The sequence below is a fragment of the Saccopteryx leptura genome, chromosome 3 (genome assembly GCF_036850995.1).
Source record: "Saccopteryx leptura isolate mSacLep1 chromosome 3, mSacLep1_pri_phased_curated, whole genome shotgun sequence".
Classification (NCBI taxonomy): domain Eukaryota; kingdom Metazoa; phylum Chordata; class Mammalia; order Chiroptera; family Emballonuridae; genus Saccopteryx; species Saccopteryx leptura.
In genome coordinates, this window is record NC_089505.1 from 219,329,215 (window position 1) to 219,343,510 (window position 14,296).

Consider the following 14,296-nt stretch of genomic DNA (forward strand, 5'->3'; position numbering starts at 1 on the left):
CATATGTCAGCCACAAGGGCTTCCAGCTCTTATCACCCATCTTCCTAGAACTCTCTTATAATTTCTCCCTCAGATAAGTGAATCTTGCAATAATACAAAGATTTATTCAGTCCCAGGATTAAAATTCTCCGAGTAAGAATAGAAAATAATTATACTTTAGAACGTAATGTAATATTTAAATGACTTGAAAACAGCCACCTCAGCAAAAAATGAGAGGGGAAAGGAAAAGAAGTTTAAAAATAAGGTTGGTAACATTGGCCATAAAAACCTCTGTGAGTTCAAGTGCACAAATACATGACCTGGCACTTCTGAATCATAAACATGAAAAATGGGAAACCTCCCATTCAGGAAAAAATGCCTGAGTGGTTTCACTAATGAACCAGGGAGTGTGTGTGTGTGTGGGGGGGGGGGGCGGTGGTTCTTAATTTAATAAAACACCATAGTTATTGAGGGGGGGTGCTGGTGCCAGATGGTGTCTGTTAAAAATCCCAGTTCTACTACCTACTAACTCTGTGACCTTGGGCAAGTTGTGTTGAACTTCTTGCCTCAGTTTCTTTATCTTTGAAATAGGGGTGTTAACAGTGACTCCCTCTGGGCAGCTATGACAATCCAGTGAGTGACATGCAAGGAACTTAGTGTCTCACACATCATAAATAGCTCTTTGTCATTTGGTAGGTTGTTATCGTAAAGTAGGACTTGCTGCAAGTGAACAGAGATCCAAATGGAAACTATGGCCCTTCCTCCCAAGAGGTTTCTGAACTCACCAACTCTATTTTTTCAAGTCTGGATTCCACTCAGTCTCTCCACAGAACCAGCAATAACCTTTTCTTATCTGTCTAATCCATTGGGTGGTTTTTGATCCTCCTTGTCCTCTTGGAAATCCTGAGCACTGGTGAGCTTGAAACTCTCTTTCCACGGATTCTATGACTTTTCACTGTCACAACTTTTTCCCTCAGTGTCTCTAACCACTCTCTATCCCCTGTCTGACAGGGGACCTTCCTTTTCCTGACCTTCAAATGTGGAATTTAGACTGCATTGCTTCTCTGTCTCTAGTCTCTCTCTAGGCAAATTCACTCATTTCTATGATTTTATGACTAACATGCTAATTAATCCAAAATGTTGGTCTATAGCTCAGACCTCTGTTCTGAGCTCCAGATCCATGCATGCTCATTTACATTCTCCACGGTCCTGGAATGTCTTGAACAATCTTTAAACTCAACATATCTAAAAATAATTTATGATTTCCTCTCTCTTCCCCAAACCAGCAGCATCTCCTTCAACATTCCTGTCCAGGAGTGCCCAACAAGGCATTAAGGCATTCCCCATCTGAACATCGGCAATAGCAGCCCACTCCTTTTTTCCTTCCCTCTTCTCCTTGATCCATTCTCTGCAGCAGCCAGAGTGGTACATTTAAATTGTCAATCTGATCATACACCTCTCTGCTGCAATCCTGCACTGGCTCCTGTGCTTATGGGATTTTGAACATGGCCAAGAAAGCATGCAGATTTGGCTTCTTCTACCTACCTTTATCTGCCTACTCTCTAGCCACTCTGGCCTTGTCTGGCCTTTCTGGGTCTCTAACAAGCCTAGCTCTTCCATTTCCTCTGCTTGGAACCATCACCATTCTTCTCCTACCCTTGATTCTCTATTTATCGTCCAACTATCAGTTCAAATGTTGGTTCCTCAGGGAAGCTATCCTTGACCCAAAAGTAGGCCATGAACCCTATGTAAGGTAAAACCTCCTAAAACCTAAGTATCATAATTAATATTATATATTTATTTGTAAAATTAAAAAAAAAAAACTTAGTAACTATATCTTCTGTTGGTTTGAAGGGTTCATGTCTGTCTGGACATGAACGCTTTTTCTCTCAGGACCTCCAATTGGAGAGGGTATGCTAATACATATTAAATGAGTATTTTCATCATTTTAAGGCATTTTTTTTTCCATGACCCTGCTCTTACTCCACAACAGAAGGGAACCATCACTTAAATAATGTGATGGCTGTTAGTAACACATACCTCTGGTGGCCTTGGATCAAAAGGGGAGAGAAACTCATAAGGAAAACTGGGCTCCACAAAGACCAGCCACAGGAACCCAGAACTGTAAAGGGTTCTTGGTGTATAGTATATCATGTCCTTGGTGTATAGTAAATAGAATGTTTGTGAGCTGTCAGAATGATACTCATTCTTCTTCTTTAGCAGGTTCTTTCAATCACTCACTCATAATTTATTCATGCAATAAAATCATAAATTCTAAATTCCAGACACTGGGGCCACAAGGTAGGAGCAATTCAGATGAGTGACAGATACACAACAAATACAATAGGCTGTAACAGAGAGAGCCCCATGCTTGTGTTTGGAGGCAAGGGTGTGCTTAGGATAAGATGCGAAGGTGATCTTGGAGAAGGAATGGTATGAGGGAGGCAGGGGACATCTGGAAAAACAGTCCAGGAAAAATGGGGACATTGATATGGTCTTCTAGGACCTGCCTAAATATTAACTACTACTAATAATACCTTAACTGACAGGTAAGGAGAGAGGAAAAGGCTTACCTATACAGTACTAGCACCACCAACACCTTTGTTTCCTCCAACTCTGTAGGAACTCTCATCCTGGATCACTCCTGATGGGCTCTGAGAATAGTGGAACTTACAGAGACCTCAGTTGTCTGCTAATGAAGTTGAAGTCATCATCTTCACTGCCCTTGATCTTGCATATGCATAACAATTAATTATCTGGTTGGCCCATACTTTTTTGTTATTGTTTTTCCATGCTTGATTCAGGTGGGCTGTGGCAGTGGCCGATATAAGAGAAGTATCATGGGAAGATAGGAGCGAGGTAAGGGGGTATGAGGCTCTTATCAGCTCTCTTAAGAAAAAAAGTGCTTTAAACTCTTGACTGCATTCGATTTTATTCTACAGCATTTTACATTACTTAAACTGTATCCTTTCAGTCTGTGAATTACTCAAGCTCTTGACTCAAACTTCAAGCTCTGCTCTGAGTATGGAGAAGAAAGGTCAAATGACAGATTTCTTCCATATCCTCAGAAAAGGTAAGAAAAGATAAGAAGTAGACTTTTAAAAATAGTAATACCACAGAGGGGTCTAGTGTGTTCTGGTATTACTATTTTGTAGATGTAAACACCATAACCAACCAAAGGAACATTGAACATTTGCACTCAAACAGAAAAGTATATTGAGAGAGAAAAATAGGAAAAGTATATCAGCATTTTACACTGTCTGTTCTTTCATCTGAAACAAAACTCTGGGATGGAGAAAACAAAGATATAAAATACAATGTGTACTTTATTTAACATATATGCCAGAAAATAACCTACCCAATTTAACAATTGTTTTCTATATAAATCCTGCCAGAAAAAGAAAAATCAACATAATTCAACATATCAAACTTTAATTATTTTGGTCAACTTGAATTAAAAGATTTATTTATGACATAAAGCTTTCCAGGGAGAAAATAAATACCCTGCCTCTGAAAACAAGTTGGTGGTTAATGTGAAATTTTAACCAAATAATTATATTGCTATAATTCACTGGGGGAAAAGGTCTGTAGGATGCTCAAAACATAGAAACATATTAAAATTAAGTTGTTGTTGTGACGTCACGGAAATGGCGCCGTGAGCAGCGCGTCCGACAGATCTCCCCAAAATCACAACAAATTTATCAACTAGAAACAGGAAAATTTATCTTCGGAGCATTCCGGAGTTCCACACAAACTGAAAGCGAAGGGACTGTTATCACTTGGATCTGGGAGACGAGGGTGTGGAGGAAGCTACCGCAAGGATGTTCATTCAAGCCGCGAGGAAGTACGCCTGTGGTGGTGGTGAGTCAGCCCATACTCGGGAGCCGCGAGCCGCCGCCGCCGCGAGCCGCCGCCGCAAGCAGCGCCCGGTTCGGTTGCGGAGCGAGCGCCGCTGACGTTCCCAGCGGCCCGCGCATGGGGAGCGGGAGAGGCCCCAGGGCGGTATTCCCTACTTGGGAGATTCTCTCTGCGGGCGGGGCACCTCACCCAACCATTCAAGCTAACAATCAAGCGTTGGGGGAGGGGCGCGCGCAGGCAGCCTGAAATACCTTCGGGAGCACAGCTGCGACCCAATTACTGAAATTAACTTAACCCGTGAAATCTGTGCACCCTCGGTTCTAATTGATAAGATCTCTCTCAGTTCACCGACCCAAGACAAGAGGCATGATATTTTTTAGTGCCTCTCGCTAAAGGGGCGGGGGCAACTTCTGATTGATAGAGCCTCCATATTCAGGGATAAACACTAACAAGAAGGACTTGGCAGATAATAAGATCTATACTACACTAGTCGCAAGTAGAGACTAGTGCCTCTTCCTCCCAGCCAAAACAGGCTACAAAGTGTGGAAAGCCTGGGTTGAGAGGTCCAATGGAATGCTAGGCGCTGAACAGTCACCTTGACAACAATTGACTCCCACCCCCGCCTGATTACACTGGAGGCCCTGACTGCCAGAGCCTTTCCCAAAGCCTTGCACTGAGTGGGGATAGAGTGGGGATTTCCCAGCTCTTTGAGCCTCTTACTCCCCAGGCAGAAGCAGTGGCAGCCTCATAGCTGGATCACCAGGCTGCTAATTCAGGAAGGGGAGACTAGGAAAGAGACTCCAGGAAAGCAAACTCTCTCATTGTTGGACTCTGCAAACACCAACAAGCCTTGACTACCAGCGAGACTAAAGCCAGTTATATGACATTGCCATAGAATCCCATCAACTGCAAATTCCTACCTAAGAGTGACACAGGGGCAGAACCTGGGGTACAGAGTCACCGACCAGGAAGAGGGAGAGAAAAGAAAAAAGGAAGAAGTTAACCTCTCAAAATCAAGAAAAATCCACAGACTTTATAACTTGTTCCACTAATTCTTTGTTGTTGTTTCTTTCTTCTATCTTATTGCCTTTATTATTATTTCTATTTCTTCCACCTTGGTCCTTTTACTCTCTGCCCATCTTATGCTACCCTTTTCTTGAACTACACTACCCATGAGTGTTACATTTTATTTCTTTTCTTCATCCTAACTCTCCTTTAGGGTTACACTCCAAAACCCTTAACTCTCACTCTCTTCCCTTTTGTTTTTTTTTCCTTTCCTTTTTTTCTTCCTTCGTTTCTCTCTTATTCTTATATTTTCATTTCTATTCATTTCTTCTTTTCTCATTTTACTTTTCCTCCCATTTATGCCTCAATTGCGAACACATTATTTAATTTGGGACTCAAGTTTTTTTGGGTTTTTTTTTTGTTCTTTTTCTTCTTCTTCTGCTTTTGTTCTTGGTTTTCCTTTATTTGTTTGTTTTTGTGGCATTTTGGGCACTTTTTACATTGCTTTTTAACTCACTAGCATTCTTCTGAACCCAAAGTCTCCATTGTATTTAGTCTTCGCTCCACTTAATACAACAGATTTTTACTTATTATTTTTATTTTTATTTTTTTCTTCTTTAATTATTGTTTTTTCTCTCCTTTTTTCTGTTTCCCTCTTATCCCTCTCATTATATCTCTTAGTCGACCATCACTTACAAGCAAATCATTTTATGCTTGTCTAAGATTTTCTTTTTTTTTTTTTTTGTTTTTAGTAGGTCCCTACTCCCTTTTTTGCCCCTTGAACTCTTCACCGCAAATCAGACCCTCCATTATAGGCACGATATTTCCCTGAGGAGGGGAGAGGAGGGAAAGAGAAGAAAAAAAAAAGGGGGGGAAATAATAAATTATTACTGCTTTTTTTTGTGGGGTGTTTTACCTTTTTTTTTTTTCTACTTTTTACTCTTTATTAATTCTAATTAGTGCTATCAATAAGACCACCCTCAGATGCCAATAAGAAAGAGGAAATCGAATATTATGGATACAAAAGAAAGAGAGGTAACACAAATAGATGTGGAAAAATCTATGGAGAAAAGACTTAACATATTGGAAGCCTTGGAGCTAAATGACAGAGAATTTAAAATAGAAATCTTAAAAAAACTCAGAGATATACAAGAAAACACAGAAAGGCAATATAGGGAGATCAGAAAACAACTCAATGAACACAAAGAATATATTACCAAGGAAATTGAAACTATAAAAACAAATCAAACAGAAATGAAAAACTCAATTCACGAGCTGAAAAACGAGGTAACAAGCTTAGCTAGCAGAACAGGCAAGATTGAAGATAGGATTAGTGAAACAGAAGACAAACAACTTGAGGCACAACAGAGAGAAGAAGAAAGAGACTCAAAAATAATAAAAAACGAGAAAGCCCTACAGGAATTGTCTGACTCCATCAGAAAGAATAACATAAGAATAATAGGTATATCAGAGGGAGAAGAGAAAGAAAATGGAATGGAGAATATACTCAAACAAATAATAGACGAGAACTTCCCAAGCCTGTGGAAAGAACTAAAGCCTCAAATTCAAGAAGCAAACAGAACACCGAGTTTTCTTAACCCCAACAAACCCACTCCAAGGCACATCATAATAAAGATGACACAAACCAATGACAAAGAAAAAATTCTCAAGGCAGCCAGGGAAAAGAAGAGTACAACATATAAAGGAAGGCCTATTAGATTATCATCAGATTTCTCAGCAGAAACTCTACAAGCTAGAAGAGAGTGGACCCCAATATTTAAAGCCCTGAAAGAGAGGAACTTTCAGCCAAGAATACTATACCCATCAAAGCTATCCTTCAAGTATGAAGGAGATATAAAAACATTCACAAATACAGAAAAGATGAGAGAATTTATCAACAGAAAGCCCCCACTCCAGGAAATACTAAAGGGGGTTTTCCAACCAGATTCAAAGAACAAAAGAAAACAATACCACAAGTAACAGCTCCACCAAGAACACAATAAAACCAAACTTAAACTGTGACAACAAAGGAAAAAAAGGGGGGAGAGAATGGAGATTAACAGCAGCAAAGGACGATGAAGTGCAGAAATACTTATAAGATAGGGTACTACAATGAATATGGTAGGTACCCTTTTCATTACTTAATGGTAACCACCCTAGAAAAAACCACCACAAAAACACATGACTTAAAAAAGGTAGCAACAGAGGAAAGAAGTATGGAACACAAACAAACAAAAACAAATGATAGAAAAACAAAAGAGAAGAATCAAACTAGATACAAAACTAACAGAAAGCAATTTATAAAATGGCAGTAGGGAACCCACAAGTGTCAATAATTACACTAAATGTAAATGGATTAAACTTACCAATAAAAAGACACAGAGTAGCAGAATGGATTAAAAAAGAAAATCCAACTATATGCTGCCTACAAGAAACACATCTAAGCAACAAGGATAAAAACAAATTCAAAGTGAAAGGCTGGAAAACAATACTCCAAGCAAACAACACCCAAAAAAAAGCAGGTGTAGCAATACTCATATCTGATAATGCTGACTACAAGACAGAAAAAGTACTCAGAGACAAAAATGGTCACTTCATAATGATTAAGGGGACACTGAATCAAGAAGACATAACAATCCTTAATATATATGCACCAAACCAAGGAGCACCAAAATATATAAGACAGCTACTTATTGACCTTAAAACAAAAACTAACAAAAATACAATCATACTTGGAGACCTCAATACTCCGCTGACGGCTCTAGATCGGTCATCCAAACAGAGAATCAATAAAGATATAGTGGCCTTAAACGAAATACTAGAACACCTGGATATGATAGACATCTACAGGACACTTCATCCCAAAGCGACAGAGTATACATTTTTCTTTAGTGTACATGGAACATTCTCAAGAATTGACCATATGTTGGGCCACAAAGACAATATCAGCAAATTTAGAAAAATTGAAATTGTACCAAGCATATTTTCTGATCATAAAGCCTTGAAACTAGAATTCAACTGCAAAAAAGAGGGGGAAAAACCCACAAAAATGTGGAAACTAAACAACATACTTCTAAAAAATGAATGGGTCAAAGAAGAAATAAGCGCAGAGATCAAAAGATATATACAGACAAATGAAAATGAAAATACGACATATCAGAATCTCTGGGATGCAGCAAAAGCAGTAATAAGAGGAAAGTTCATATCACTTCAGGCCTATATGAACAAACAAGAGAGAGCCGAAGTAAACCACTTAACTTCACACCTTAAGGAACTAGAAAAAGAAGAACAAAGACAACCCAAAACCAGCCGAAGAAAGGAGATAATAAAAATCAGAGCAGAAATAAATGAATTAGAGAACAGAAAAACTATAGAAAAAATCAATAAAACAAGGAGCTGGTTCTTTGAAAAGATCAACAAAATTGACAAACCCTTAGCAAGACTCACCAAGGAAAAAAGGCACAGGACTCAAATAAATAAAATCCAAAATGAAAGAGGAGAGATCACCACAGACATCATAGATATACAAAGAATTATTGTAGAATACTATGAAAAATTATATGCCACCAAATACAACAATCTAGAAGAAATGGATAAATTCCTAGAACAATACAACCTTCCTAGACTGAGTCATGAAGAAGCAGAAAGCCTAAACAGACCAATCAGCAGGGAGGAAATAGAAAAAACTATTAAAAACCTCCCCAAAAATAAAAGTCCAGGCCCAGACGGTTATACTAGTGAATTCTATCAAACATTCAAAGAAGACTTGGTTCCTATTCTACTCAAAGTCTTCCAAAAAATTGAAGAAGAAGCAATACTTCCAAACACATTTTATGAGGCCAACATAACCCTCATACCAAAACCTGGCAAGGATGGCACAAAAGAAAACTACAGACCAATATCTCTAATGAATACAGATGCTAAAATTCTAAACAAAATACTGGCAAACAGAATACAACAACATATTAAAAAAATAATACATCATGATCAAGTGGGATTCATCCCAGAATCTCAAGGATGGTTCAACATACGCAAAACGGTTAACGTAATACACCATATCAACAAAACAAAGAACAAAAACCACATGATCTTATCAATAGATGCAGAAAAGGCTTTTGATAAAATACAACACAATTTTATGTTTAAGACTCTCAACAAAATGGGTATAGAAGGAAAATATCTCAACATGATAAAGGCCATATATGATAAACCATCAGCCAACATCATTTTAAACGGCATAAAACTGAGGACTTTCTACCTTAAATCAGGAACAAGACAGGGTTGTCCACTCTCTCCACTCTTATTTAACGTGGTGCTAGAAGTTCTGGCCAGAGCAATCAGACAAGACAAAGAAATAAAAGGCATCCATATCGGAAAAGAAGAAGTAAAGGTATCACTTTTTGCTGATGATATGATCCTATACATCGAAAACCCGAAGGACTCCACAAAAGATTATTAGAAACAATAAACCAATACAGTAAGGTCGCAGGATACAAAATTAACATACAGAAGTCCATAGCCTTTCTCTATGCCAACAATGAAATATTAGAAAACGAACTCAAAAAAATAATCCCCTTCACGATTGCAACAAAAAAAATAAAATACCTAGGAATAAACATAACAAAGAATGTAAAAGACCTATATAATGAAAATTACAAAGCATTGTTAAGGGAAATCGAAAAAGATACAATGAGATGGAAAAATATTCCTTGTTCTTGGATAGGAAGAATAAATATAATCAAAATGGCCATATTACCCAAAGCAATATACAAATTTAATGCAATTCCCATCAAAATCCCTATGAGATTTTTTAAAGAAATGGAACAAAAAATCATCAGATTTATATGGAACTATAAAAAACCCCGAATAGCCAAAACAATCCTAAGGAAAAAGAATGAAGCTGGGGGCATTACAATACCTGGCTTTAAACTATATTATAGGGCCACAATAATCAAAACAGCATGGTATTGGCAGAAAAATAGACACTCAGACCAATGGAACAGAATAGAAAGCCCAGAAATAAAACCACATATATATGGTCAAATAATCTTTGATAAAGGGGCCAACAACACACAATGGAGAAAAGAAAGCCTCTTCAACAAATGGTGTTGGGAAAACTGGAAAGCCACATGCAAAAGAATGAAACTCGACTACAGCCTGTCCCCGTGTACTAAAATTAATTCAAAATGGATCAAAGACCTAAATATAAGACCTGAAACAATAAAGTACATAGAAGAAGACATAGGTACTAAACTCATGGACCTGGGTTTTAAAGAACATTTTATGAACTTGACTCCAATGGCAAGAGAAGTGAAGGCAAAGATAAATGAATGGGACTACATCAGAATAAAAAGTTTTTGCTCAGCAAGAGAAACTGATATAAAAATAAACAGACAGCCAACTAAATGGGAAATGATATTTTCAAACAACAGCTCAGATAAGGGCCTAATTTCCAAAATTTACAAAGAACTCATATAATTCAATGACAAACAAGCAAACAATCCAATAAAAAAATGGGAAGAGGACATGAATAGACACTTCTCCCAGGAAGAGATACAAATGGCCAACAGATATATGAAAAGATGCTCAGCTTCATTAGTTATTAGGGAAATGCAAATCAAAACTACAATGAGATACCACCTCACCCCTGTTAGATTAGCTATTATCAACGAGACGGGTAATAGCAAATGTTGGAGAGGCTGCGGAGAAAAAGGAACCCTCATTCACTGTTGGTGGGACTGTAAAGTAGTACAACCATTATGGAGGAAAGTATGGTGGTTCCTCAAAAAACTGCAAATAGAACTACCTTATGACCCAGCAATCTCTCTACTGGGTGTATACCCCAAAACCTCAGAAACATTGATACGTGAAGACACATGTAGCCCCATGTTCATTGCAGCACTGTTCACAGTGGCCAAGACATGGAAACAACCAAAAAGCCCTTCAATAGAAGACTGGATAAAGAAGATGTGGCACATATACACTATGGAATACTACTCAGCCATAAGAAATGATGACATCAGATCATTTACAGCAAAATGGTGGGATCTTGATAACATTATAAGGAGTGAAATAAGTAAATCAGAAAAAAACAAGAACTACATGATTCCATACATTGGTGGAACATAAAAATGAGACTAAGAGACATGGACAAGAGTGTGGTGGTTACCAGGGGTGGGGGGAGGGAGGACAGGGGGAGAGTTAGGGGGAGGGGGAGGGGCACAGAGAACTAGATAGAGGGTGGCGAAGGATAATCTGACTTTGGGCGAGGGGTATGCAACATAATTTAATGACAAAATATCCTAGACATGTTTTCTTTGAATATATGTACCCTGATTTATTAATGTCATCCCATTACCATTAATAAAAATTCATTTAAAAAAAAAAATTAAGTTGTTGTTTTTTTTCTTTATAGGGAATTACCATACCATCTGGTTTAATTGGTCTTGGTGTTTTGAAGTGTGTAGTATCAGCTTCCTGAGAACTGTAAACTATTAGATTACACCCCTAAAAATATGAGTGGAGAAAAAATATGGGATGAAGATGACATCCTGATCATAGTTTGGATACTCAGGAAACACTAATGTGGTGCAACAGCCCAACCTGCGTGAACCTGGGTGTGCAATGGCTTACAGAGGACACCCACTCAGGATGATGATGGTAAAAAAGACAGGTCTACAGCAGTAACACATAAAGTAATAGCATACAAAAAAAAAAAATATAGAAGTAAATTTTCAGACTCCAAGACACCTCTTCGTCAGAGTGCTTCTGATTCTAATTAAGTTTAGGGGAAAAAATAACAAGGGAACCCTGCCTGGCTAAGAAGTATAGGCTATTAAAAGATGCTTCTAAACAGCAGAGTGATTAATGGGGGTATCCAAATGAGAACACAACCACGTATTTCATCTCAGCTCTGTTCTTCTGTCTTCCAGCTGATCACTTTACTACAGTGTCACCTCAGCCCATGCAAAGACACCAGACTGAGGCATAGCACATAGATTTCTAAAAGAAGTGTTGTTTCATAAAGTGTCATTTAGGTAGTTGCTGTGAGTACCCTCAGAAAAGGTAAATGCCAAACAATAAACAAATAACAGGCTTTCTCTGACAATGCAGCCACCTGACTCCTTTCGATTTGGAATCTCTGTCCAACTAGCTGATAAGATATAGGAGGAGGGGGGCAAAGGGAGTAAAATGGGAATGGAAAGAGACTTTGCATGGGGTTTGGGGGGCACGATGTGGGGCACAGAGGGGTTATATTGAGTGGGATACTTGAAATCATATCATCACAATAAATTAAAAACACTCAATTAAAGAAAATGGAAAGATTAAAAAAAAAAGATTTGTAAAGGAATATCCTTACCCGGATTATTTCTTCCACACAGCTGTTGGTTTCTCCAGATCTACTCTCCTGAAAGGAAAAAAAAAAAAAATTAAGCCTAATAAAAGAAATTTATGGTTACAAAGAAAAGATGACACATAAGCTTCCAAATTTAATAGAGTTTGGACTCGGGGAAATGCCTAAACTGGGACATACTGACAAGCTCCTTTCCTTAATAGGAAGATAGTTTCCATCACAGGTGTGACTGCACCCCCCCCCCCCCCCCCCCCCCCCCGCGCACTAGGGCAGACAGGCCCACCAGGAACACCACACACACCCCAGGGCCCCCCAACCATATAGATTCTAAGTCAGGCAAGCTCCTAGGAGTAACAGTACATGACCTGTACATATAAGCTCTTTTTGCCTTGGGCTCCATCAAAGTGTAAAAACATGGCCTCCGCTGCAAAGTGAATCCAGTTCACTCTCTAAATACATACAATGGTCCTGCTGAATACAAGGGTTGCTTTGGCTTAAGTAAAAGCCTATAATTTTACTGTCCTCTAACCCTAGATTTACTGGTTTGATGGGCTGAAACCGAAAAGACCAAAGAAGAAACATCCTCTTAACATCTGCACGGCATGCTGGGTGTCTCACTCCAGAGCCACTTGCTTCGTAACCCACACTGTCTTGTGCTGTGGAGATGTTAAAGGCTCTGAGGAATGGTGTCTGCGGGTCACAGCTGACTCTGGGGAACATTTTAAGTTCCAGAGATGCTGTGTGGTTACTACTGGTTACACAGCCAGGAACGTAGGTGGTGCTTTTGTGGGGACATGAAAGCAGCACTTCTACACAGCAGTGGTTTCAGGGAACTACTTCTCTTGGCCTTTTAATTCAATGTTATTGACCACGACTCAGCATGACATCTTAAGATTCCCTCGCCCTAAATGGAGACCCCATGCCTATTAAGCAGGAACTCCCCATTGCTTCCTTTCCCCAGCCCCTGGTTACCACTTCTTTACTTTCTGTCAGTACAAAATTTTTATTCTGGACATTTCATATAAATGGAATCATACAACATGTGCCCTTTGTGTCTAGCTGGTATTACTTAGGATACTGCCTTCAAGGTTCATCCATGCTGTGCCATAGATCAGTACTTCATTCCTTTCTTGTGGCCAAATAACATTCCATTGTATGGATATACAGTACAACATTTTGTTTATCCATTCATCAGCTGGTGAACATTTTGGTTGTTTCCACTTTGGTGATTGTGATAGCACTTGTATAAACATTTGTGTACAAATTTTTGTTTGAACATCCATTTTCAATACTTTATATAACCAGAAGTTAAATTGGTGGGTCACATGGATGGCAATTCTATGCTTAGCTTTGGAGCAACTAACTGCCAAACTGCTTTCCACACTGGCTGTACGACTTTACATTCCTACCAGCACTGGATGAAGGTTCGAAATTCTTCACATCCTGATCCACACTTGTTATTTTCCAGTTTTGTTTTTGATAGTAGCCAGCCTAGTGGGTGTGAAGTGTTATCTCATTGGGGTTTTGATCATTTTCCTAATGACTAATGATGCTGAGCATTTCCTTATGTGCATGTTGACCATTTGAATCTTCTTTGGAAAAATGTCTTTTGTCAATTTTTTAATTGGGTTGTTCATCTTTTTACTGTTTTATTTAAGAGTTCTTTATATATTTTGGATACTAGACCCTTTATCAGCTATTTGATTTGTATATATTTTCTTCCATCCTGTGGTTTTATTTTCACTCTCTTGATAGTGTTCATAGATGTACAAAATTTTTAGCTTTATTTTTTTGTGGGTGAGACAGAGAGAGGAACAGATAGGGATAGACAGATAGAAAGGAGAGAGATGAGAAACATCAGTTCTTTGTTGTGGCACCTTAGTTGTTCATTGATTGCTTTCTCATATGTGCCTTGACTGGGAAGCTACAGCAGACCGAGTGACCCCTTGCTCAAGCCATTGACCTTGGGCTTAAGCTGGTGAGCCTTGCTCAAACCAGATGAGCCCACGGTCAAGCCAGCGACCTCAGGGTTTCGAACCTGGGTCTTCCGTGTCCCAGTCTGATGCTCAATCCACTGCGCCATTGCCTGGTCAGGCCAAA

At 38.8% G+C, this 14,296-nt stretch overlaps 1 protein-coding gene across 7 annotated transcripts in view; it reads right to left on the reverse strand.

Annotated features, from left to right (window-relative positions):
* The window catches only part of AFF3 (ALF transcription elongation factor 3), a 729,890-nt gene that overhangs the window by 352,803 nt on the left and 362,791 nt on the right, over positions 1–14,296 (reverse strand). For all 7 annotated transcript variants that reach the window (XM_066377560.1, XM_066377559.1, XM_066377558.1 and 4 more), the window contains one exon: positions 12,203–12,250. In XM_066377560.1, coding sequence (XP_066233657.1) covers positions 12,203–12,250 — 48 coding nt within the window. The remainder of the gene's footprint in view (positions 1–12,202; positions 12,251–14,296) is intronic.